Source organism: Tasmannia lanceolata, unplaced genomic scaffold (assembly GCF_043159265.1).
Source record: "Tasmannia lanceolata isolate RefF3 unplaced genomic scaffold, GAP_Taslan_0.1 ptg000011l, whole genome shotgun sequence".
Taxonomy (NCBI): Eukaryota; Viridiplantae; Streptophyta; class Magnoliopsida; order Canellales; family Winteraceae; genus Tasmannia; species Tasmannia lanceolata.
The window spans coordinates 12,372,223-12,398,550 of record NW_027518688.1 but is presented as its reverse complement, the minus strand read 5'-3'; the positions used below and the strand labels follow the sequence as shown (position 1 = coordinate 12,398,550).

Sequence of the window (26,328 nt, the reverse complement as noted above, 5' to 3'; positions counted from 1 at the left end):
ACACGGTGAAAATGATCGAAAAGTTCGAGATAATGTAAGAAACGGACACGGAAATAGAAAACACTAGAAAACTGATAGAAAAACACTAACTTTTTTGTTGATTAAATCGGAGCAAAATGGGGGTGTCTACAGGTTTTGGTTGCAAAAGGGAGGCCATTTAGAAAAGTTTAATGAAAAATTAACTAAAAGAAACTTTTTGCCCCTTAAGTTACCTTGGTGGCTTATAGGATAATGCACCCCCCTTTTTGCACTACAATTCTAATTTGGTTTGTCTTATTATGCATTTTTGCTCAGATTTTTAACAAAATTTAGGTCTCTAAATCACTAATTTGATAGAATTTTTATTCAAAATGACAGGTTTAGGATTCGGTCAACCAATTTGGTATTCCCAATATGTGACATAGTGTACATACACTATGATATCGTTACCTTTACATCAAATGGAACGAAACAAGTTCGTTTGTGCAATCATATAAATGCGGGACCAAATCTAATAGATAAAATTGGTCATTCGAGTTCTGAGTGGGATCGTTGCAGGGATTCAACGGTTGATCCTGCAGAACCCAATGAAGAGTCCCACTACGATCGTTTTCCGTAGTTTGAAAACCACAATCGCATTGAGTTAGTGGCCTCCATCGAGACGTAACCCTGAAGATGACCGTCAAATCATCTTACCCCTAATCACATCTACTATCTACAACTCCTCTCTCCGTTCCCCATCTACCGAGTTGAGTACTACGGGGAGTGGACATACACTACCCCCTGGGCCCACTCTGGTTATACCTTTCTGTCAAGTAGCTTAGGCCCGCAAATGCATTATCTAAAACCAATCAAAATATTTTCGTAAAATCATTTGATAAGATATTTATCAAATCTACCTGGCCAGGTATTTTATAGGTCTACTGTACTGACCAAAATTATAGATGGTTCCCTCATGTTTATGAGGCGAAGAATTCCTTATTGGGTATCACTATTAGTCTCATAGGTTTGTCCACGATTCCAGTACCACCCTTAAATGATTCATAAGAGAACCATTGTAAGATGGACCAAGATAATAGGACGGGCCCATTGACCAATAAGATCCCTCAGGTCATAGGACATGTAAAGGGTCCTGTCTGGTGGAATAGCCTTATTATTTTCTGTCCACAGGCTATTCCAATGAGATACGGTTCAAAGCGCGAACCCAATCGTCGCTCCCACTCTTCTTGCTTAGGGTCCACTACCCAAGTGAATGAGATAAGTCACCCAACAACACGTGCAAGTCGGTAAGACCTGAGCTGGTTGTGTACAGGAGGATATTTCCAATCTCCACCCCAACCAAGAACTTTTAAGGTTTCCAAAGAGCCGAAATTCCATATCTCCCTACTCCCTAGGATCTGTGAATCCTTGAGCATGGTATTCCTACTTTGCTACCTAAGAACTAATATGTGTAAAACTAGCACATCTCACATATTAACAAAATAACACCCATAGATGTCATGAAATAATTCTTTATTAAAAAAATGCATGGTACACTGGAAGTTAAAGTAATCTCTTACTGCCTTTAGATTCAGTCGTGCATATCTAAGACCCATTCCCTTTACATGGCTATCAAACACTTTTTGGCTAAGGGACTTAGTGAAAGGGTCTGCTACGTTATCCGCTGAAGCCACATTTGCTATGGAAACATCTTGTCTGTCTATGATCTCCCGTATCCTGTAGCTGTGGACCTGCAATCCTGAGGATGACGAGGATGTAGATCCCCCTCATCCTCTAAGACCTCCACATGTGAAGGAGAGCTCTACCAAGGAACTCTAAAAAATGTGCCACCCTAACAGCATAGCATGAGCGATATATGAGATACCCCTTGATTCGGGGATGAGTCCGGAACCAAGACGTACCTGAAAATATGAAAGAGTGTCCATCCATGGATTAAGGCCATGGAACCCATAAAAATACACTCTGTGCAATGGATAAATCTAGAGATAATCGGGTTCGTGCCTGGTTACGAGTAGGGAAGGTATTAGGCACTCCACTCGCACGAGCGCACTCAGTTTCTTATGCCATTTTTTGTTAACTTTGAAGAATTTTGGGCAAAATCATTTGAAATGGGAATGAGCATCCCGAGAAAACGTCTACCTAAGCATGCATGACCCGGGGATGGGCAAAAGAAAAACAAACAAGTCTTAACTTATCACATCTAATCCTAACTCATCACATCTAGGAAAACGGTAAACAAAAACATGCACAGTTACAGCTAAGTAGATATAATCAGGAGCAGATATGATAAGAGGAGATAAACAGGAAAAGCAGTAAATAACTATTACTAAACAGGGGAATAAGTAGTAAAGAACAGTAAAGAGCTACAACTAAACATGTGAATAAACATGTAGCAAAGCAATAAAAGAATAAGTACTCTACACCTAAATATGTGATTAAACAAAACCATAATCATACAAGAGATATATCTAAAGAGAGTGAATACTAAAAATAAGAGAAGAAGACACACTAACAGGTCCTTGCGCAAGGGAGGATAATAAGCACTCAAGACAATGCATAATCCAAACAAGGAAAGAAAACACACTAACATGCTCCTATACAAGGAGTCATAATAATCAACAAATCACAAGCCCTAAAACCCTTAAAACTCTAAAAAACCTAAAAAAATGTGCAACACAACGATCTGGGCCTAGACGACCAGCCATCTAAGTTGCCTACATATCCAAGCCTCTTTTTGGAATCAAGATCATCATAGTTCAGTGGCCTATTCTAAGCTACAATGTCTATTTGTGCCTAAACCACTAAACTAGACTCGATCTGAAAGACTCGACTTGCTTTTAAAGTTTGTTAAATGTGATTATTTAAGTTGAAGTAGATTATGTATTTTAGGACTCCCTTTATGCCCTAACTAAATGCAAGTTTAGCCCTAAACTAATGCAGGTGTGCCCTACATCCTATGTGCGACTAGGCTCTATCCAAAGAAAAAGATTGGCTACCTAAGTGAATCCTAATCTAGCCATCAGCTGCACCAAGCTATATAGTCAAACTAACCGCACAAAGGCTCCTAACTCTAGGACCCAATCCTAACTCTAAAACACTCTAAACATCTATGAAAGACTTCTAGTCTAAAGGAAGATCTTTTTGAAAATAAGTTTATTAAAAAAGTTTTATTTGAAAGATTTTTTATTTCAAAGGTTTGAATGATTTCTTTTGAAATGTTTGACAGGACTTGGGATAAAGATCCCAAGCTGCCTGCGTACTCCGTGGGAGAGGATCAAGCCAACGTAGTTCGGAAACGAACTTTCCTAACTACACTCCTAAAACTTTTGACTTTTCAGATATTTTAATGATTTTCATAGAATACAATTTTAAAAAAAATATTTTCTTTACTGTTTTCTAATCGATTCTTCAGTTTACGTGTCGTAATTCTTTTTCGTATTAAATTAATAAATTTTTAAAATTTTTCTTTACAAACCAGTAACTTAGGTTACTGGAATGTTAGAGAAAAACTTTCAATTGGTTTTCCAAAGTTTTAATATAGTTTTGTAATTTATATTAATAAATGGGTTACAATTCCTAGAAAACAAATTCCCCTTTTCTATTTAAAAATCAATTTTATGGAGGAGATTTAATTTTTAAGTTTTAAAATTTTGATAGAAAATTTTATAATTTATTATATATCTATTGGAATTTTTTATTTGATTTTAGGATACCATTAGGTTTGCTTTTTAAGTAATTCTTTGGTTTCATCTGATTTTTGTGTGAATTTCAATTGGCATCAAATCATAATAAAAATCAATGAAAGTTATCTAGTAGTCTAATTTTATGATTAGCTTTATATTGTAAGAGTTTGAGTCGATTTAAAATTGATATGCGATAGGTTACTGCGTTAATTTATGAACTGATTTGAATTTTGAGAAATCAGAAATTGATATAAAATCTCAATGACAATTCATGAAAATTTTCGAGTAAGCTATAATCATCTATATCTCTATTCTGTGAAATTTTGGATTAATTTGAAATTGATATGCTATAGGTTACTGTGTTAATCTAGTTAATAACCTGACCAGAGGCTGCTTCATAAAATGCCAGGAACTTCGTAATATTATCGATTGTTCTCTTTTTTCCATTGGAAAATATAATAGCATCATCCGCAAAGAGGCAATTTGATATGGGTATACAACCTCTAGAGCAAAAGTAATAATCAAAGCTTTCACATCTTGAAAAAGCTTTCTTCTACCCCTACTCAAAACTTCTTCTACAATGATAAACAAGGAGATAGAGGATCACCCTGGTTAAGACCCCTGGTTGATTTAAAGAACCCCTTTAGTTCACCATTAATGCATACTGAAAACAAGCAGTTTGTTATAGTATTCTTCATCAAGTGGATGATATAATTCCCAAAGCCAAATTTTGTTAAACCCACCATGAGAAAGTTTCATCTCACTCCGATCATAAGCTTTTGCCATGTCAAGTTTGAATATCACATTGCCCTCATAGACTTTCATGCCAATAAACTGGACCATTTCTTGCACAAAGGAGATGTTATAAACCAATGTTTAAAAATGCGAATGTGACGCGGAACAAGGCCAAAAAAAATCCTTCTCGACTCGGCGCGGACGCGGCCAAGAACACAGTTGATGCGGCCGACGCTGTCATAACTCGGGAGAGTCAAAGGAGTTTTTATTGACATTGTAGGGCAAAACGCAGAATGCGGATGCGGTGCAACGTGGAACGCTGCCAAGAAAAGTCCTTGTCGACTCGAGCGAGTTCCGAGTCCAGTCAATGAGTTTTAAAACACTATTATAAACAATGTCCTTACTTTAACAAAAGCGCTTTGGTCACAAGATATAAGTTTGTTAAGGATGGTAGGTTATGGGGTATATGTAGATGAGGGCCTTGGGTGACCATCCCAGGGGCACCTTAACGAGAAACCCATGGGCTCCTATATGAATAAAGAAAATATAGACAGATCACTGGAGAGGGATCTGTCAAGGCAGACTATAAGGATAGAGGCTATTATCGAGTTATGTACCAATTATGGTACGATCACTCTAGACCATATGGGACAAAAAAGGGACAATACAAGAAAGGGTTGGTTAAAAAAAGGTTTTGTAGGCTTTAAAGCTTTCTAAAAGGCAGCTAACAAGTTAGTAATCACCTTAGAGATACTTTTGTAACTGAAATTACAAATGCTAATAGGCCGGTAGTCAGACATATCCCTGCATTGCTCCATCTTGGGGATAATAGTAACAAAGGTCAACATGTAAGAATTGGTAAGACTGTAGCCCAAAAAATTCACTAACAACTCCAAAAAATTCCCTAACAGCTCCAACCACATCATCTTTTATAAACTCCAAGCAGAAGTAAAGAAAGTGCCATCAAAACTATCAAGGCTAGGGGCACTTCAAACTGGCATCCCAAAAACCGAAAGTTTGATTCCATCCACAGTTGGTTGCACCATCAATATGGAATTCTCCTCATCCGTGATCATATTAGGAATTTCTTCAAGAATGTCATTATTGCAAAACAAAAAAAATTTGAATGGCAAAAAAATTCATTAATCAGACCGAGGAGGTCAAAGATACACAGAATGTACAGAAGCACAAATAATACTATACAAAAAGATAATCTGGGAGGAAGGAAAGCATATTGCTCCAAGGCTTCCAAATGACACCCCTTCTAGCAAGAAGGCTAGCCGCCCCATTGGCAGATCTTCTAAAATGGCGAAAAGAAGGATGAGAGGACCCAACAATATCTCTAATCTCATTAAAAAAATCTGTAAAATGCCAAGGAAACGGATGAGAGCCAGAAATCCATCGAATAGCATTGATAGAGTCTTCTTCAATCACTATAAGATCGAAATTCTCCCCCTCCAATAGTTTAACTGCCCTAACTTCCACCTCATTTGAATCGATACAACCCAAAGGACCCGTAAAAGACCACTTAATCTCACCGTTCTCATCCGAAGCACTCCTCCAATGCCGGCCAGTCTTGGATTGCCAAGACTAGATCCAACAAAGTTCAATTTAACAGAACCACTCTCCGGCAGTTCCGAAGGCTAAGAAATGGGGGAAACTAAAGGGGAACTACAACACACTTCTCTCCAACCATACCGGAGATCGAAGCTGGAGACAAATTTGAAGGAAGGGATTAAGCCCAAAAAATAGTGAGCATCTTCACCTTAGATTCAAGGTAAGAAGCACTCTTAACCGAACCTTAAAAATTCTAGCATTTCTTTCCTTCCAAAGCACCCATATCACCAGTAAAAAAGATATAAGCCACAGGATTTTGCCCTTATTTCTCCATCGAGAGAAAAATCAACTATTAAATGCCTGAAAAAATGTCCTCAGGAGAGACCCAAGGGGTATCAAACCTCTTCAACACACTTCCCCAACTTCCCTTCCCACTTTACAATGGAAAAAAAGATGGTTAACCGATTCGCCATCCCCAACACAAAGAGCACAGGGATTTATAATTAAAATGTGTCTCTCCCTTAAGAAATCAACTGTGTGAATATGTTTCTGAATGGACCCCAACCAAAATTGCAACCCTAGGGGGAACATGAATGGACCAAATCCTAGCAATCTTTGGACAAGCAGGACGAGAAACTAGATGATTATAGAAAGAGTTCGCCGAGACCTCCCCAGAAGAGTCCCACACCCATATTCTCACATCAGAACCGTCTCGCTTTATATAGGAGCCTTCGAGAAGCTCAAAGAGTCTGGTCACTGCAGGAATCTCCATCAAAAGAATTCTTCTAAAAGAAGGAACCCAAATCACCCTATTCTCAAAGCGCAAAAAGCAATCTCGGACCAATGCCTCCTTTGCAGAGGAGGCGACAAATAAATCCAGAAAAATATCCTTTAACGGGGAAGCAACACACCACTTATCTAACCAGAATAGTACTCGATCACTTGTATGAACTCTAAATCTAGTGCCAATAAGGGATGAGAGAAACTTAAAATGTCTCGCCACACTGTGCAACCTTTCTTAGCAAAATTATCCACAGATTCCCAAAGACCGCCAGCTGAACCATATTTACTAACAATAACCTCTACCCAAAGTGAAGAAGATTCCTCTCCATATCTCCACAACCATTTGCCCAGAAGCGCCTGATTTACTAGTCTCAACCTTCTTATATCTAAACCACCTGCCTTCAAAGGTTTGCAAACCTCTTCCCAACTAACTAAAGGAATGCCCCTCTTCTTATTTGATCCACCGTACCGAAACCTTCGTTAAATCTGTTCAATTTTCAACAGAATACTAATAGGGCATTTGAAAAGGGACAACTGATAGATGGGAATATTAGCAAGAACCGCCTTAATTAGAGTGAGTCTACCACCTCTCGACACTAGATTCCTTTTCCAAGTAGCAAGCCTCCTCTCTACCCTTTCAACAATGGGATTCCAACTCGCCTTCCCATGCTTGCCTACTCCTAGCGGAAGACCAAGATATATGGAAGGAAACCTATCCAGCTTGCAATCCATGATGCCAGCAAGACCTAAAGAGACCTCCTCATCCAAATGAATCCCATAAAACTTTGACTTATGAAAATTAGAACGCTGCCTCGAGATAAGCTCATAACACCGAATAATAGCCTTTAAATTTAATATCCTTTCTACATTCGGAGAACTAAAGAGCAAAGTGTCATCGGCAAACTGCAAATGAGTGATCTCACTCTCCCCAGCTCCAATCCTAAATCCTTCAATCAAGCCGCAGGCTCGCAGCATTTGCCTTCTGCCAATAAAAGGTTAAGAATATCCGCGATAATAACAAAGAGGAAGGGAGATAAAGGATCGCCCTGTCTCAGCCCACGAGAAGACTTGAAGAAACTGTTTGGAGCCCCGTAGAATTGAAAACCAAGCCGACAAAATGCAATTAGATATCCAACTTCTCCATTTAGAACCGAACCCCATCCTAGACATCGTGTAATATGTCGGCAATCCCATTCAACTCTATCATACGCTTTTTCCATATCAAGCTTGCATACCGCTCATTTTCTTTCCATCTTTGAATAATAATCAATAACCTCATTTGCAACTAAGGAACAATCCAAAATTTGCCTGTGGCTCACAAAAGCAGACTGACTATTTGATATGATCTTCGGCATCACCAATTTAATACGAGCTGCCAAAACTTTTGCTAGCAACTTGTACAAACAACCGAGAAGACTAATAGGCCGAAAATCGCCAATGGATGAAGCTCCCTTAACCTTTGGAATTAAAGCTATAAATGTATCACTTGTGCCCCTATCAAGCTTCAATTCTTCAAAGAACTCCTTAGAAAATCTCATGATGTCCCCCTTCACAACCTCCTAACACTCTTGAAAGCAAGCTAGACAGAAGCTAGACATTATTGCTAAAAGTTCTACCTTTAGAACAAAGATTACCACAGAAAGAGCATGTCTCTTCTTGAATTAGAAGTGGATTATCCACTCATGCACCATTGTTCTATAGTTTGGTTATACTGTTATAGGACTTGTTGCAGCAACTAAAGCATAAAAAAACTGTGTTTTTATTCCCTTCTTTCAACCATTTGTATCACGATTTTAGTTTCATAAAAATCTCATCCTTCATAAGCGCATGGCAAAGATTTTGTTTAGCTATAGCCAAAGCTTCCCCATGCGGAGCAGATGAACTTACCCCATACTTTGCCATAGTATCCTGGTCTTCCGCCTCTCTCATGTTAAGAAACGTGTCCCCAAAAATCTCTTTGTTCCAACTCCTTGAAGTAATTTTCAACCTCTTAAGCTTGGCAACTAGGATGTAGATATCACCCTCATAGACAGGTCTTTGCCAATCCTCTTTAACTATGGGCATGTACCTTTCATCAATGCTCCACGTCATCTGAAAGTGGAAGGTTCTTTTGATCTCCAAGTTCAAATTACTAAAGGAAAGAAGCACATGATCGGAACAAGTTCTAGAGAGATGATCGACTCTGATATGAAAATTCTGCTCACTCCTTTTGGTATTGGAGAGAATGCTATCAAGAGTAGCCCTCGCGCTCCCACCTTCCTCTTGATTATTGCTTCTGGCAAATCTATTACCCAAATAACCATTTTCCACCAAACGAGCTCCATCCACTGCATTCTGAAAGTCAAGCATGGATCCAAGGGACGGAGCCTTAACTCCTGTCTTTTTCCTTCGGGTTTAATATCGCATTGAAATCTCCTCCCACAACTCACTTCTCACTTATATTATTGTTGCAATCCACTAAATAAACCCAAAGCGGTCTTCTTCCCATTTGACAGCAACTGGCATAAACAAAAGTAAAGACAACTGAGACCATGACTTCATGATAGGTTGATAAGACCGAGACAACCTGATTCATAGAACTGATATAGAGGGATAATCAACTCTTCATCGACCATTGAATTATTCATAAATATTTTGCTTGCTACGTCATTAACTTTCATAAAATCTGTCATAAGGCAAAGCCAATAAGATCACGACAAGGCAAGTGGCCATTGTACGATGCCAGACCTTAGTTACTACAATATGAGCAGCAACGAAGTAATGGATATGTTATTTCCTGACCCAAATCTTCTGGTATTGCAAATTAGTGCCTGAATAGAATATTCTAACAACTTTAAGAGAGGAAACAAGGGCACCAAACCGAGACTATGATTGAGATGTGTTAGGAACCTTAGGTGCAATTTCTTTGGGGACATGCGAAGGTTTTATGTAGTAGTTAATGATGGAAGCAATGTTTTCATAACCATAGTGTTTTCATATAGGACCCTTTGCACTAGGAATGTGATCTCAAGGGCTTCTGCATTTTGGGTTTTGTCCTCTTCCTACATGTTATTCTGTTTAGAAAAATAGCTCTTACTCATTATAAAAGTCATATAATACATAGGTAATAAACAATATGCATGCCACATAGCATATCATTATAGTAATGCTCAATTCGTTCTCAAAAGCCCAAGGCAATAGTGGAATGTGAACAAATCCCTATATTTGGAACGTCCATATGCTTTTCATTAGGGTTGCAACTCGAGTCGCGTGGGTCAGGGTTTTAGGAACCCAACCCTACCTGAGAAACAATCTCGGGTCGGGTCGGGTCGGCCATGATTCATAAACCCGTCCCTACTCGAAATAGTTTTTCGGTTGGGTCAGGTCGGGTCGAGTTTTTTTAAATTGTCGCATTTAGCTTCATGCAAGATTAGCGTTATTTTATTTGAACTTGTCCCAATTCACCATTAACCTAATTTAAACATGACTTAAATTTGCTGACCGGATCAGCTTAAACATGTTTGCCTTTCTAAGTATGTTGATGCAAGAGTATAACAGAATGACAGTCACTTTTTGCTGATAGAATCTTACCCAAACAACTACACCTAATTTGGACAGCCCAAGAACTCAAGCCCACCGAAATTTCATAAACAAAAACAAATAGCACTTTATCTTTAAGGGGGGGCACATGTATGGATTCCTTATCTACAAAATGGCCATCTCATTACTTTCTTCTCTGGAATTGGCATTCCTATGCTTGACTATGTTTTTACCTATGCCACAGAGGCCCTTATCTGAACATTCTATTAAGCAACAGCAAGTAACAACAATAGCCGGTGATGAGGCGAGAAGCGACAAAAGAAAATACCAGCAACAATGTCCTGCTATGGGACGAGAAGCAAAAAGCAAAGATAAGGGTAACATGCAATCTGTCACGCCCCAAACCCCACCTTGGGCATAGGACATGACAGCACCATACACCTGCAAGACAAGTCCCACAAATGGACAAGGCTATAAAGCAGATAATAAAAATAACCAGGCATTCATAATTAAAATGTATATCAAATTTAATCTAAGCGGGCCTATCAGAGTCAAATCAAATCTCATCTCTCCCCAAGAGTCAGAACAATTTATATAATAAGGTCTTTACATCTTATGCCAAATACTCACTTCCTAATGAACTGAAAACAAATAAACTAAATTAGTCTTCTAAGTCAAAATCCAAATCCCAGCTAAGCCTCCTGTTCCTCGTTAACCTCATGAGGGCTAAGACCTGAAAAAATGTTAAATAACCACAGTCAGCTGAAAAGCTCAGTACTTAATAAAGCACTACGCTAAGTATAGTCTAAGCATAACAGGATTCAATGGGGTCAGATAACAGAGTCAAAACATGTACAAAAGGTTCAGAGTTCAAATGCACTTCAGAGTCATCGGTATGGCTTAGAAGACATGTTATTGCTTATATACCGACAGTCCACGGTGTTCGGAACCAGTTCCTTAAGTTCAGATACAAGTCGACAGGGCCAGCGTTTTATCCCACTGACGGGCCAGAAGTTCCAGTGTACTACCCCCACAGTGGGTCCAAAGTTGCCAAATGTTTTACCCCATATGGCAGGGTCCAGAAATCATCCAAGCCTCCACAGAAGTGTTCAAAAGTGTCCAAGGTTCATATTCAAATGGTTCAAAATATTCAAAGTTCAAACTGATAGTTCACAGGTTCAGAATTCGGAACAGATGTTCATAACAGTATTTCAGAACAATTATTTCAGAGGTTCTAAAGTAGTAATTAAGAAAGACAAAATGGCTTGCTAGACACAAAGCTAGTTCAGAAATTCAAAGGTGTCAATACAGATTTTCAAAGTCAGTGTGAAGAAGGTTTACAAATACCCAAAGTTGTACGTTATTACGTACCTCAGAGATGCACGATTCCTTTCTTAACTCGGATTACGATTTAATATCCTGATCTGAACAAGGCATAAGTAACAAATAAGGGCTCTAAAAGGTAACCCATTCTATGGCTGTTTTTATCATTTTGGTGATATCATTATTGTAAATTTTTCAAAAATTATTGAAAGTATTTTTAACAGAAAGATGACATTTTCGGCATATCCGTAGAGTACAAGAGCGACGAAAACGGACAAGAAACGAATAAGTTATGAATTTCTGAAGTTTTGGAAAAATTGTCGCGCCGGACGTCCAGGAATTCCGGAAATCCGCGGATCCATCTGTTACCAAACTTGGTACTCACGGACGTCCGCCCCATGCGCGGACCCAGATTTCTCTGAAACACGATTTTTCACTGTTTTTATCACTAAAACGACCATAAGTCCTTTGTTTGGGGTTCAATTTGCGCGAGGTCGGACCTGATGGATTCGTATCGACGAGAGGAATCCATCAAACTGACTTCACGCTCCGAATTCAAACACACGATTTATGAAAAATCACTAAAGATTCTTATTCGAATCTCCAAAACTCAAATTTCTGAATTCAGATTCTTATATAACGATTTTGAGTTCGTTGGAATTGTAAATCAATATTAGGTCCAAGAAAACTCAAGATCAACCCAAAGATTTGTATTTCTAATCCATAATAATCAAAGTTCTTATTTCTTTTTCTTATCAACCCTTATTTTAGGATTCCTAAGTATCCAAATCCTTCATAGTTCATAGATCTTACCTGGACTCGCGGCTTCGACTCCAAAATTGCGATCTCCTCGGTCTTCTCCTTCTCTTTCTCTAATTTCTCTTTCTAGGGTTGTACAACCATTTAGGGTTTGTTAGCCACAAGTTAATCTATTTATAGGCTTTATTAGAAAGCCCTAATCTGAGTCAAATACCAACGGACAAAAACACCCCTTTTTATTCAAGGGGGGTAAAAATTGAAGGGGGTATTTTGGGTATTTACATTCTACCCACCTTACAAAAATTTCGTCCTCAAAATTTACTTATCACTTACCTGCAATCTCAAACAGAAACGGATATTTCGATCTCATTTTCTCCTCCAGCTCCCAGGTGGCTTCACGTTCTGAGTGATTTCGCCACTGAACTTTCACATACGGAATAGTCCTTCGCCTGAGAACCTGATCCTTACGGTCCACAATACGGACGGGTTGTTCTTCAAATAACAAATCTTCTCTCAAATTCAGTGGTTCTAATTCAATCACATGATTCAGATCTGATATGTACTTTCGTAACATAGACACATGAAACACATTGTGCACTCCACACAATGATGGACGTAAAGCCAATCGATAAGCCACTTTTTCAATTTTTTCTAATATTTCATATGGTCCCACAAATCTTGGGCTGAGTTTTCCTCTAACCCCAAACCGCATCACTCCCATAGTGGGTGATACTTTCAAAAGCACCTTATCTCCGATCTAAAATTCTAATTTTCTTCGTCTGACATCTGTGATGGCGTCTGAATCCGGGTCTGCGATCGCGCGGTCCGTAGAGGGCCTCCGTGGGGTCTGCAATCACAAACAAAGGGGGTTAGGGGGTCCGGGGTGGGTCCCGAACGACCACTTCGACACCCAAGTCAGATCCTTCGACCAATCAATATAAAGAACAGTGAGAGGGGAAGGGGTTTCGATCAGGGTTACCAGGGCCAGCTTTCGGGTTCTTTTCTGGGTGTGTGAATGAGTGGGTCGGAGGGGACTAGCAGGGAGAATAGGATTGAGTTCCTAGCCTCCTCTGTTGTTGCCTCACCTCTTTTTCCAGTTGTCCTGGCGGAGTTGAGAATGGGGGGAGTCCTTTTTTAGAAAAAAGTGGGATCCCTTTCTTCTTCCTTTCCCTCCCTTTTTAAGGGAGGCGCGCGGCCCCTTTCATCATTATGGAGAGAAAACCTTCCTTTGCAGGATTGGGCCGTCCCCTGCCTTGCCGGCGCGAGTGGCTTCGCCGGCCATCTCCTTCCATAGTTTGTGATGATGAGGCCTGGACGGTGACGCGTGTCATGTTTGCATGGTCTTTATCATTTTTCAACGTCTTTCTTCATGATGGCTGGGTTCTCCTCGTGCATGGGCGACACGTGGCGATATCTGAGAACGACACCGTATTTGTGCCCTATCATAACTCCCCCTTACTCCTTTGGTCCATTGATTGGGCCAAGGGAGTAACGTTTTGTTCAAGTGAAGTCATGATGAGTATATTTATGAGGACCTCGGGGTGCGAGGAGGCGTGCCGTTTTATCCGGCGGCCGTCCCCGGGAAACGGTGGCGTCGTTAGATGGGTTGCCTTGTTTCGAGGCACCAGGGCTCCCTTCTTGAGTTTAAAAGGGGGATTACCCCGGCGCTTCGTAGTAGGCGTCCTTTCGTTCCTTTTTCAACAACATGTATGGTTTTCCTTTGCGAGTTAGGGGTAAGGCCTGCCTCTTCCAAGAATCGTCGAGTGACCCTGACTTATCCTCCGATCCTGAGGAGGATCTCGCGGCTCGTCGGAAGAAGGCTAGGAGGGACCCGAGCCCTTTCTCGGGCTCCCCCCCTTCGCCTCTCCTCCTTGCCTAGGGAGGACAAATCGTCTCGGTCCCGTGTCGCCAGGGAGTGGTCTTTTTTCTCCTGAGCCTATCACCAGGGAACGGAACTGCGTGGCCGTGTTTTGAAGATGGGCAAGGAGATCGAGGACTTGAAGCGGGAGAACGAGGCTTTGCATAAAAAGGTTCACTTTCTCAATGAGCAGCTGTTTGAATATGAGGTGGACCCCCTGCTGGAGAGCTCTTGGGAGGAGGAGGGGAACCCTTCGGGAGAGGAGTCTTCCTCCGATTAATCTCTGGCTTTTCTTGTTTTTCTTAGTGCATTTCCCCTTTCTTGTCGGGGATTTTGGGGCCTGCGTGCCCTGCGCTTTGTTTCTTGTTTTCTTTTCTTTTTGTAGGCCTGTGGGCCAGGATGATGTGAATGGGTAATCTTTATGAATTCGCGCTGTGCCTCTCTGTGTTGTTTTTCCCATCTGTTTGATATGAATTATCTTGGTCGTGAGGACCTGCGATGGTCAGTCCGGGCCTGCGGGGGATTTCGAACCTGTTCCTGGCGCTTTTAATTCCCTTTGCCAGCCGCGTTCGTGGGTCGTGGCCTCATGCCGGGGCCCCGGTCCTGGTCGTGAGTTTTTCTTCGGGGGGATTGGGGTCGGGCCCCTTCTGCTTGCCTTCCTGCCTCCGGCCTCCTCCCTCTCCTTTGGTGGGGAAGAGTCGGGGGTGCTTCGAAGTGGTGAGGTTTGGCTGCATGAGTGTATGGGCGACATGCGGCGGAAACTGAAAGCGGCGCCGTTTTTTATGTCTCATCATAATACTACCTTTGGTCTCTTGATTGGTCCAAGGGGGCATGCTTGTTTACCTGGTTAAGGAATATCGTGACGAAAGCATTTATGGGAATCTTGGGGTGCGAGAAGGCGTGCCGTTTCGTCCGGCGGCTCCTTCCCGAGGAACTGCGGTGACATTATGTGGTGCCGGTTGGCCGTCAAATGGGCAACCGACACGTGTAGGCGAGTTGCTTCGAATTCCTGTCCATGGGTCTTTCATAGGGTTTATAAGGAGCGAGTCCTTCTGCTTTGTATGCAGATTACCCTTTTGTTTCTTTTCCCTTCCTTCGCTTTCTTTCGGTCTATTTTCGGGCTCGTCGTAGATGTCGTCGTCTTTCCAGGGTCTCTCTATTAGTGGTGGGGGGGAGAGTTGCTACTGAGGGGAGTCCTCCCAGCAGTCCCGAGACTAACCCGATGGGTTGGGGCCCCGGCAAACGGTTCCTAAGAGGAACCCGCCTCCAGGGTTTTCCCCGCGCTCTCCCCTTCCTCCCCTTTACGAGAGGGAGTCCCATGAAGCTTTTGTTCATCGCCACCGGTCGTTCTTCTCCCATGTCCATCGTAGGGAAATGGCGGTTTGCAGCCGGATGATCGACATGGATCGGGAGATTGCGGCCTTGCGGGCGGAGAATGATTTGCTGAGGAATCGGGTACGTTAGCTAAATGACCAGGCCCGATTTGCTAAGAATCGTCGTTGGGGGAGCTCTTCGGAGGAGGAGCAGAGTGATAAGGAGCTCTCCGATGTGGAAAACTCTTTTAGCGGCCAGTCGCTCTGAGCTGGAGGTGGCGGGAAGAGCAGGGTTTTGGAGGAGGCCTCTTTTTGTTGGAGCCTTGGGGCCCGGGCCTGCGTGCCTTTTTGTCTTTACTCCCCCCTTTTGTAGGCCTGTGGGCCAGAAGGAAGTAGTTTATGAATGGCTCTTTTTTGGTTCATGACTTGTATCTTGTGTTCGCTTTCCTTTGGCTGTGCTTGACGTATTTTTTTGTTTGGTGGTATTGCTGTATGCTGTATTTTCCATCTTGTGGATTTGTATGCTGGGCCCTTGTGAAGGGTTCCGAGGCTTTTACCATCGCACGTGGCCTTTTCCATCTTGTGGATTCGTATGCCGGGTCCTTATGAAGGGTTCCGAGCCTTTTACCATGTGGCCTTTTCCATCTTGTGGATTTGTATGCTGGGTCCTTGTTAAGGGTTCCGAGCCTTTTACCATCGTACGTGGTCTTTTCCATCTTGTGGATTTGTATGCCGGGTCCTTGTGAAGGGTTCCGAGCCTTTTACCATCGTACGTGGCCTTTTACATCTTGTGGATTTGTATGCCGGGCCCTTGTGAAGGGTTCCGAGGATTTTACCATCGCACGTGGTGAGGGTTTTTTAGGGATGGCTTGTTGGGGAAGTCACTTAGAGTAGGGGTAGCGACGTCTTTTCAGTATGGCGCTTTGACTTTTTGGCGGTTCCCTGGGGTTTCCCAATCGGCGCCACGTGTGCGTGTCCCATCGGATTAGAAAGGAAGGGAGATCAATCGACGCGTGTCGAAACCCTAGCCCTTTTTAGAGCCTTTTTGGGGATTTCTTTCCATATCTTATTTCTTCATCTTCGTCGGGTGAAACGGGTTTTCTTCCGCGGCGATTTTTGTGCGTATTGCTCTTCACCAACCTTCTTCCGGTGAGTTCTGCGTCTTTTATTTCATTTGACATTTGATAGTTTTACGATGTCTGTCGCGACTGTTCCTCAGAGTCCCTCTTCTAAGTCGATGGAAGTGGTGGAGAGGGCTCTGCCAAGGAAAAGGAGGCGGTTGTTTGTGGAGGGAGGGGGTGGCGACTCTGGAGATGTACAGCAGCCTACGGAGTTGAGAGACAGCTCTGGGGCTTCTGGGTCATCGGTGGAGGCCGCTCCTTTGGAATCTCCCGCTCGTGAGGCGGAGATTGGGGACATTCGGTGTGGTGCCGTTATTTGTCCCGGTCGAGTGACATCTTTCAGGAACACCTTGGGAGAAGGGGCGGCGGAGAAGGTTAGGAGGGAGTTCCACATTCCTGATGAATACGGGATTAGGGTTCCCTCTTTTATGGAAGGGGTGTGTGAGGGTGCCACGGAGGAGGAGGTAGCTTTCTACGTGGAGGCTTTTCGGGCGGGGGTTAGGTTCCCGCTTTTGGGAATTATAGTAGAGGCCCTTGAGTTTTACCGGGTGGCCACCTCCCAGCTGGCGCCTAATAGTTGGCGCACTCTCTTGGCCTTTGTGGCTAAGGCGGGTCTTTACAAGGTTCAGCCTACCCTCTCGCTACTCTGGGCCTGAGTTGCCCTTAGCCCGTTGGTGAAGGGGGAGGATAGCTGGTTATATCTGACCCAGCGTCCTCAGGTGAAAATTGCGGCGAACTTGCCTTCTTCCATCAAAAAGTGGAAGGAGGAGTATGTGTTCATCACTCCTCCACCGGACGTTGACTGGGACTTTCCTCACTCTTGGAGACGCTCCGTTGAGTGGCGGAGGAAGTCCCTCCCCGACGAGTCTGATTACAGCAAGTTTGACTTGGGGAAGCTCGCTTCTGGGGAGGCTATTGACGTTTCTGAGTTTAGATGGGAGAGGGGCCTAAAGAGGCTTGGTTTGCCGAGAGCTGTGGAGAGGAGGGCCCGCTGTATGGGCGAGGGAACAGGGGAGAGTTCCGCCAGCTATCGTGGTGAGCCCCCCGTTTTTTTGTTGTTGTTGTTCCCCTTTGTTCTGAGCGGTTGTTGTTCTCCCGTTTTTGGCAGGAGGCATGTCTTCTTCTGGTGATGCTGGTAAGGGAAAGGGGGTTGCGGCGGCGATGAAGAGTCTAGTGAGCCGCAATAAGATCCCTTCTGACTTTATGGCTGCGGCCAGGCTGGGCCAGTCGCAAGCGAGGCTTCCGACATCCGTGCCTTCCAGCCCCTCTGGTCGAGTGGTCGGAGAAAAGGGGGCGGCTAGGTCTTCTCCTCCGGAGTCGGAGCCTTCTGCTAAGAGGGCTGTCCCTTGTGGCGCTCGGCAAGGGGAAGCTGGTCGGGAGGCGCATCCTCCTGCCTTTTTGGAGGACGCGCCAAGTCGGATGGAAGGTGCGGTTATGACCAAGCTTCTTTTGGAGCGGGTGGAGCTTCCGCCGCAGAGCTTCCAGGTGCGAGGGGAGCTGTTTAAACCTGACTGGAAGATTGGCGTTGAGGATAGCGTTCTCGCGAATCCCCGGGTTGGGGTGGAGCTAGGAGTGACCACCGCTCTTCCTGGCGACGAGGCTGAGTTGGAGGGCTTTGATCGTAGGGCCCTGGGGGCTCAGTATTTTCAATCAACATCTTGCGTAAGTACCGGGTGGCCGATTTTTCTGATTGTATTTTCCTCTCTTTTGTTGTTTTTGAGATTGCGCGTTGAAAATTTTCTGATGGCTTGCTTTTGTAGTCCCAAAGCTATGCCAGGAGGATGGTGCAGTGCCTGCTCGAGGATGAGGCTGAGATAGGTGCTTTTGAGGAGCGAGTCGGGCAGTTGAGCGAGGACTTGGACAAAGCCCGCGCAGAGAAGGCGACCTTTGATGATACTGTCGCTCGACTTCGGGAAGACCTCCGGAAAACCATGGAAGGGAGGAGCCGTGCGGCGGACAAATTGGCAGTGGCTCGACGAACGCATGTCAGGGAACTGGCGAAGGCGCGGGAGGAATGGCGCGATTCTGAGGAGTTTTTCAAGGCCGCGTTCAGCGTGGACGTTGAGATAGATGCGTTTGCTGAATGCCGGCGGTGCGTCCGTGAGGTCGATCCTTCCTTCCCCCTTGACAAGCTGATGCATGAGGCTGAGGGAGGTGCTCCGGAGGGTCTTTCGACGGTACCGGCGGAAGTGCCGGGGTCGGCTGAGGAGGAGGTGGCTGCCTTGGCAGATCCTGTAGTTGCCGAGACTTTTGAAGGGGCTCAGTAATGTTCGGATGCCTCGGGAAGTTTGCTCTCTTTTTTTGGCGTTATTGACGTGTTTGGTCTGTAATAACATTTGAACTATTTTTCTTTCCTTTATACATGTTGTGCCGCGAGCTCTTTGAGCTTTCGGTATTGCTCTTCGGGCTATTTGAGTTGTGATCTTTGCTGGTGAGGGTACTCCTACTGCACCCCATAGGGCGTCTTCTTTATGGAAGGACTATCTTCCCCTCGAGTGATCAGTTCGGGGTTAATGGGTCCCGCCTGCCCTTAAAGGGGAGGTCTTTTTTTTCATGGGGAGCGTTTTTAATAGCATATTAACACAAAAATCAGTAAAAATATTCAAAAAGCCCTAAGTTTCCATTATGAATTCAATCCCTAACATTTTTTAAGCAGAAGCCTTAGGATTCATAGATCCCCCTTGAAAATTCGCCATAGCGTGATAATTTACTAGCCGAGATCGCAACCATAATCTTATACTGATTGCGATCGATCCTGCATAATTCCAGTGTGTAAGTTATAGTATGATATTGGCTCCGAGGTTCACTGTCCACGGAAATCCTCAGAAACATGCCAGGCAATAAGATACTATAACTTACGTGCTAAATTATACAAGGGTTGAGAGCACGATTCCCATCCATGGTTGCGATTCGAGGTCGAAACTGGAAAACCATAGAACCTTTGGTATCTCTTAGATATTTTGGAATCGAAAATCCTTGAAAATAAAAATCAGTCAATCTAAAAATCACCAATCTCAATAAATTGAATTAACTTAATCAAAGTCATAGGAGCCGTTGGATTGCGGTCTCCTATCGTATGAACCTTTTTGGGCCCCTTAGGAATACTTACGTCACGTTGTGTCCTAGGTTTTAGGGAGTCTTAAAGTTAGGAGTCTAGCCTCATCACGGCCGTTTGCTATGGATTGCAACCGTGCCATAGATCTAGTTACACTAGTCACCCAATTTTTCCTAGGACAAACCTAGTTACCTAGGATGTAGGTTCACCTGCATTAGTCTAAGGGATGTCTTGCACTTAGATAGGACCATATAGCATCTTAGATAGAGTCCTAGGATAATAAAATCTAGTCAACTTGAACTAAATAATCTCTCTTAAACTGTTGAAACAGTCTGTCCAGCCTAGATCGGTGTTCTAGATGTATTAGGCATATAGCTTAGTTTAGGCCCCCGAACTATGTCGACTCTGAGCCTAGTGAGGCCTGGGTACGTAGGCAGCTTGGATGCTTGATGGCATACCAATCATGAGTCGGCTCCACACATAAGTGGTGGGGTTTTGTATATTAATCCTTAAATTAAAAGTAATTAAATCACTTAGAACTTTCACTTAGATTGAATTCAAACAAATTAAGAAAATCAAGATACACATTTAGGAATTACATTAAAATTAGATTTTAGGATGCATGTCACGTCGTTCACACTTCAATGGAGTTAAATGAGCCATTTAAAAGAAATTCAAGAGAGTTAACTTTTGGAATCGAAGACCGGATTATTAGGCGAGGATGGTGCATGTGGTGGTAACTCCCCATACCTTCCATTCTTGTAACCAGGTAACGAGTCTAGATTTCTGATTATTTATGGGTCCTAAATCCCTCATCTAGGTGGCGACTCTGTCATTCTCCTTTGTATGAAATTCGAATTCCTTTAGTGATCCCAAGTTCACGGAAAGGATGAATTAAATCACACCTTGCTAGGCTCGGTGGCTTACCCCTGCCCTTGTGGGTATTGGGTTGCACGTTTGTTTGCACGCTATGGCTTGGTTGGGTAATCAATAATAAAAAAAGCCCACGCCAATCGTGTAGGTACGAGAGACCAACAGAGATTATGGCGTCTCGCGCGCTTGAAACCCTCTCTCGGGATCGGGTCCCACAGTTTGGCGACTATGCTGGGGACCACCTAACTTCATTAAAATTTCAAAGGATAATTCGTTTGAATTTATTTTAACTGTCTCATAAAAACTCTAATATCTTATATACTTGCTAGATTAGTTTGTATGTGTTATTTTCTCCTCACATCATACTCAAACTTAATCTATCAAAACCTGAAGGCATTATAGAATCGCGAGAACTTATTGCCCACGCTTACATCACTTGCATCTAAACCCTTGCATCTCACATGCACACACGTCCTATTTTAAGAACCCGGATTGTTACCCAGTAAGGTTGACTGAGATTTCATCACCTGGTGCCTCTGTGCTAGAGAAGCATTACACTTTTAGCCTAGTACCTTTATGGTACGTAAACGGATCTCTTGTTCACGTACTGATACGCCGAACACTGGTACAGTATATTGAGCACGAATTCACGCTATGGGAGCTCTTGGCCTTATCCCTAGATTACCCCACACATGCATATAGTTCGAACACGCGTGCACCACTTGTGTGAACCTAGATTAGGATAACATACCCATCTGTGTTTAGATTAGGCTGTAGTCCATCTTCTAATGGCTACGATCGGTCCTTAGGTACAGAAACAAAGTCATGAGTCGAGATACTCTCTCCACTCTGCTAGATTAGGATTAGGGTTTGATGCCTTCAGGTAACACTTGTTAAAATGTAAGAAGATTAAAAGCTTTTCCTTTGGGATTAGGATATAAATTCCATCTTTTCAAAGATCTCATAGGATTAGTCTCTTCTTGATCTACCTATTGAAAGCAATCTCGTGCGATCTCATCTAATCTTTTGATCATGTGTCGATCATTCCCTTTCTCAATTGGCAAGAATTGTGTCTCAATCATTTGATTGTGCAATCTTGATGATCTAATCATACTTGTACCCTTGGTCTCTTCTTCCTCTAGGGGCTACCTTTTTCGAGATTATTTTGCTAAGCCCTTCAAAGTTCACTTTCATGATCCTTGAACTAGGGGCATTTTCCTATACGATTCTGTCATCATTGTCATGTCTTGATCCTTTAGGATTCATTCTATTGTCCCAATTACTTGCTTAACGTGTAATATTTTTTCAGTCATTGAGAAGGAACACTCCTTGAATGTCAAGCTCATATACCGTTCTTATTATTTCAATGTCAGAATTGTTCACAACTGAAAATCCAGGAAAGCTTCTTGGGTTTGAATCTATTCGCGGTCAGTGAGGAAGCTAATTCCCCATTTTCTTTGGAAGCGTCTCTAATCATCTCCTTCCATACTCATGGCAAACTCTATGAAAAATCTTACATCATGGAAGCCTTGACCCAGCCGTCCAACAGATGAAGGAATTGAAGGAAGAAAATCAATTCATCAAAGCTCAACTGACTGAGAAATTTAGTCCTACCACTATAGTTTCTAAGGAAAAAGGTCCTAGCTTCTCCATGGTTATGGGTTCCGAAGAACTATTTGTGAATCTCTCTAGACAAATGGCTGGGCTAACAGAAGAAGTTCATCAGATGAAGCAACAAGTGCAAACCTGGTATTGTCAGTCCCAAAGTTCTGAACATTTCGCTGACAAAAATATCAAAGTCCAGGATGTTGTTACTAGGAACTCCGTCTCTCGGCACCATCAGGATTCTGTTGGCCCTTGATTCTTGAATATGACCAAGAGCCACTATCTGAGATTCCAAAAAGAGAATTCACTGACTTGCCAATCTCGTGACCTGATGCTTTGAAATGGTTGCTCAAGGAAAGAATGATAACACTATTGAGACCAGAGCCTATTCCTAATCCTCTTCCCAAGGCCTTCCAAATGAAAGAATTTTCTGATTACCATTTACGTCATGGTCATGTTACTGATAAATGCCTTAGTTTGAAATATGATATTCAAGACCTTATAGACATGGAAATCCTGGACCCTCAAAATCTTTTGTCATGCGGCGGAACTTTATCCTTTCCTGATGACTGGAAACCATGGTTTGAGCAAATGAAGAGAAAGTCTTATGATAATCACGACCAGCAATGTACAATGATAGGTCAGAATATATTGAGCCCGGTCTCCACAGGCCAGGAAATCAAAGAAGCCACAACACATGGGGCTTATAATAAGGGCAAATTTAAAGTATTCAAATACGATCAGTCAGGAGATACACCTACTAAGCAAGAGCTCAATAAGAAATTTACCCATCTTCCGTTTCCACCGTCTATCATATTACAACGAGAATTGGCTTCAAGCAATATTTATTTACCTCCCATTACACCTCCTCCTAATCCACTCCCCAAGACATGGAGGGCGCAGGATCACTGTGATTTTCATCGAGGACGGAGGCATAGCACTGATCAGTGCATAACTTTGAGGCATGTAATCCATAAATTGGTTGATGAACGCAGGCTGGCATGCCAACAAATGCTGAATATTGTTGATAATCCCATATAGAACCTTGTCATGTCGCCTGCCAATCTCAATACTTAGAATGCCCTATACTTGAGAAGCACCGGTCCAGGTGCAGTGAAGAAGAATCCGAAATTGAGAATACTAGACATGAACCGGCTTTCGTCGGGCCTCCAAAGCCAGACAGTTGCAGCAGTTACAGTTTTAGTCCTTCACTTTTTTATTGAGTTGAGTCATTATGGTCAGTCTAGTTATTGAGTCAAGTCTTACAGTTCTACAGTTCAAGGTCAATGCCTAGTCCAGGCCACTTATCTTCTGCTTTTCTTCTTATTTTTGAGAGTTGTGAATCCTGAGCATGTTCAGGATAGGTCATGGGATGTAATAGCCTTTCTTTAAATAAAATTTCAGTCCCAATAGCTCTTTGTGTTTATTTCTCAAGTGTGCTTCTGATCTTAATATTAATAATAAGACTCCCTCAAATGACGAAGAGATCGACGAAACTCCACTTGATTCACAGCAATTGCTTGAACAAGTGGAGAAATGCCGATCTCAGCCTCTGAAAGAGAAAATTGAAATGATAAACATTGGCACTGAAACTTTGATTCAGTGAATGCTTATTGGAAATACATTAGAATGTGCGGAATTGATAACCCATTTCGAGGATAAAGAGATGGTAAAGTAAGCACTACCATTAATGCCAGGAGAAAGACCTAAAAAGAATGTTCAAGAAAGAATGAAGGAAGTAAATGTCACATGCTATACAAGGGGCATGGATTGAAAATAACTTCCATATCTCCAGTCAATAGCCCTGGTCACTGGTTTCACCAGTGATAATGTAAAGCCGTCGAATTCAATATGAAAAGTGCAAGAGCAATCATTTGGGAGCGATCATCAAAATATCAAGAGTCACCGATTCAAGGATGAAAGGATGTCCAAAAATCAGTATACACTCTCAAAGTCAAAGTACATATCAGAATCTTAAAAGAAGAAGATCAATTATCTCTTACCTGGAAATGCCGTCAAACTCTGTGAAAAGAAAAAAAAGAATAATAATAAAGCAAATTTATTAACCTAGATCAATTCCAAATCTGAACATTGGAAGGTCTTCTTTGGCCGAATAAATCCCAAAATCATAACTCAGTATCAAAAGAATACCGGTTTGCAAACTCTTTGAGCCTGAATGAAATTTCCTTAAAAACCCATGAAACTATGGGCATTTGCCCTGAACTACGCGAGACCTGATCCCTATGCTGGGGTACGTAGGCGCTTGGTCAAACCGAGTTCGGTCATTTCAAAAGAAAAAGTTCAATCGTTCCAAAAAGAATAAGAAAAAAAAGTCAATCAGTCAGACAAAAAAAGTTCAATTGTTCCAAAAGAAAAAAAAAATCAATCATTCCAAAAAAGAAAGAAAAAAAAGAAAGATCAATTACCTTTCAAACAATTTACCTTCAAACTAGGGGCATTCGCCCTGAACTACGCATGACATGATTCCTACCCTGGGATACGTAGGCAACTTGTTCACAGGTTCGATCGAATCTTTGCAAAACCTTAAGCCATTCTTTGAAAAGCCCTATCCTACCTATAAAATCCTTCAGATGTTCAGAATCAAAGATCTAGGCTTAAAAAATGAAAAAAAGAAAAGAATGGAGTTTAAAGATCTGCTAGACTGAAAACCTGAAAGGGCGGTCTAGGCAAAATTTAAGATCATTCCCCTGCTAAGTTGAAAACCCGAAGCAGTGGCTTAGGCAAAAGCTAAAGGGATAGCCTGCTGAGTTGAAAACCCGAAAGGGCGATTCAGGCAAAAGTTAAAGTTAACACGGTCCACTAAGTTAAAAACCCTGAAGAGGTGACTTGGTCACAGAAAAGAATCATTACAAGAAGGCTACAGGCGGTATCAAGACTAAAGATCGAAAGGAAGTTCAACCAAGCTCAAATGTCATACTAGAAACTGGGTGCGTTGAAACCAAGGAATTAAATCCTTGAGGTATCACTGTTTTAAGGAAGAAGTCCAGTGTTTACCAATTGAGAAACTACTCTTTGAAAAACTAAGACTTACCAAGCAAAACGTTAACTAAGTCAGAAGCATCACTATGTCTGTCAGTGTAGTTAGTTAATCTTTGTCATTCTAAGTTTACTCTTTTAGAGTTCCTCAATCCTTTGAATAATGTCCTTTACCAAATCTCTTAAGAAGAGTCAACCTCGTCCTTGTGTCCAAATGATGCAATTATCTCGATGAAAGAGGCCGGAGGTCGTCAGCTCCCTGCGAGTGTACCTGCACCAAGTTCATCCTGAAGGAAAGATCTGGAGAATCTAGCCAAAGAGCTTCATTTTAAAGAAGATCAGCTCAGAAGCATTCCGAAGTGGGAATATCGGGAAGTGCAGTTTCCATAAGAAGACCATGCCCCAGAAGGGTACACGAAGCTTGAGAGAGCTTTGGATGTGATGAAGGTTGGGCCAGTTTCTCAGAAAGATGAACTATTGAAATTCATAATTTTCTTCCAGTCAGTTGAATACTATCCTGGTCAAGAAATGTTTATCCAAACACCTGTCAAGGGAAAAATCCCGCTTTCCAATTTCTGTATTCAAGAGAGCTACTATTCTAGGTTACCAATTCCAGGTATTTAGATCAAGGTTTCAGTTATCAAAATCCCTAGCAGAAAAGACAGACAATCTCTTTGCGAAAAAAAATATTGTTGAAGCTTCCTGATAGCATTCCTAAACCATTCTCGTTAATCATGTTGCATCATTCCTAAGGTTTGTCGTCTCGTCATTCGTCAAAGTCTTAATTTCCAATATCTTTATTGAGCACGATCACGATCTCTATTATCCCTGATTTCATTGATTTCAAAAAATCTAAAATTCATCAAATCCAATCTTACGTCAAATTCAAATTCATGAAAAATCTCTAAATTCGTCGTTGATGAATTCATCAATCGAAGCTATCTCGTTTCTTTGAGCCCGTTTTGGAACGCTGTCTCATTTTCTGAGTCCATTTGGGAATGGTCTCTTATCTTCTTCGAACCCGTTTGGGAACGGTGTCTCATTTTTTTGAATCCATTTGGGAATGGTCTCTTATCTTCGAGCCCGTTCGGGAACGGTGTCTCATTTTTCGAATCCATTTGGGAATGGTCTCATATCTTTGAGCCCGTTCGGGAACGGTGTCTCATTT

General features: G+C 42.4%; 2 protein-coding genes across 2 annotated transcripts; both read right to left on the bottom strand.

Moving 5' to 3' along the window:
- Positions 1 to 7,217: 7,217 nt before the first annotated feature.
- Positions 7,218 to 8,275, bottom strand: LOC143885884 (uncharacterized). Its single transcript, XM_077389927.1, has 2 exons — positions 8,046 to 8,275; positions 7,218 to 7,719 (listed from the first exon to the last, which is right to left on the bottom strand). The coding sequence occupies exons 1-2, from the start codon at positions 8,273 to 8,275 to the stop codon at positions 7,218 to 7,220; spliced, it is 732 nt and encodes a 243-aa protein (XP_077246042.1).
- A 2,673-nt stretch (positions 8,276 to 10,948) lies between these two features.
- Positions 10,949 to 13,059, bottom strand: LOC143885883 (uncharacterized). The gene is made up of 2 exons (XM_077389926.1): positions 12,672 to 13,059; positions 10,949 to 10,989 (listed from the first exon to the last, which is right to left on the bottom strand). The coding sequence occupies exons 1-2, from the start codon at positions 13,057 to 13,059 to the stop codon at positions 10,949 to 10,951; spliced, it is 429 nt and encodes a 142-aa protein (XP_077246041.1).
- Positions 13,060 to 26,328: the final 13,269 nt, after the last annotated feature.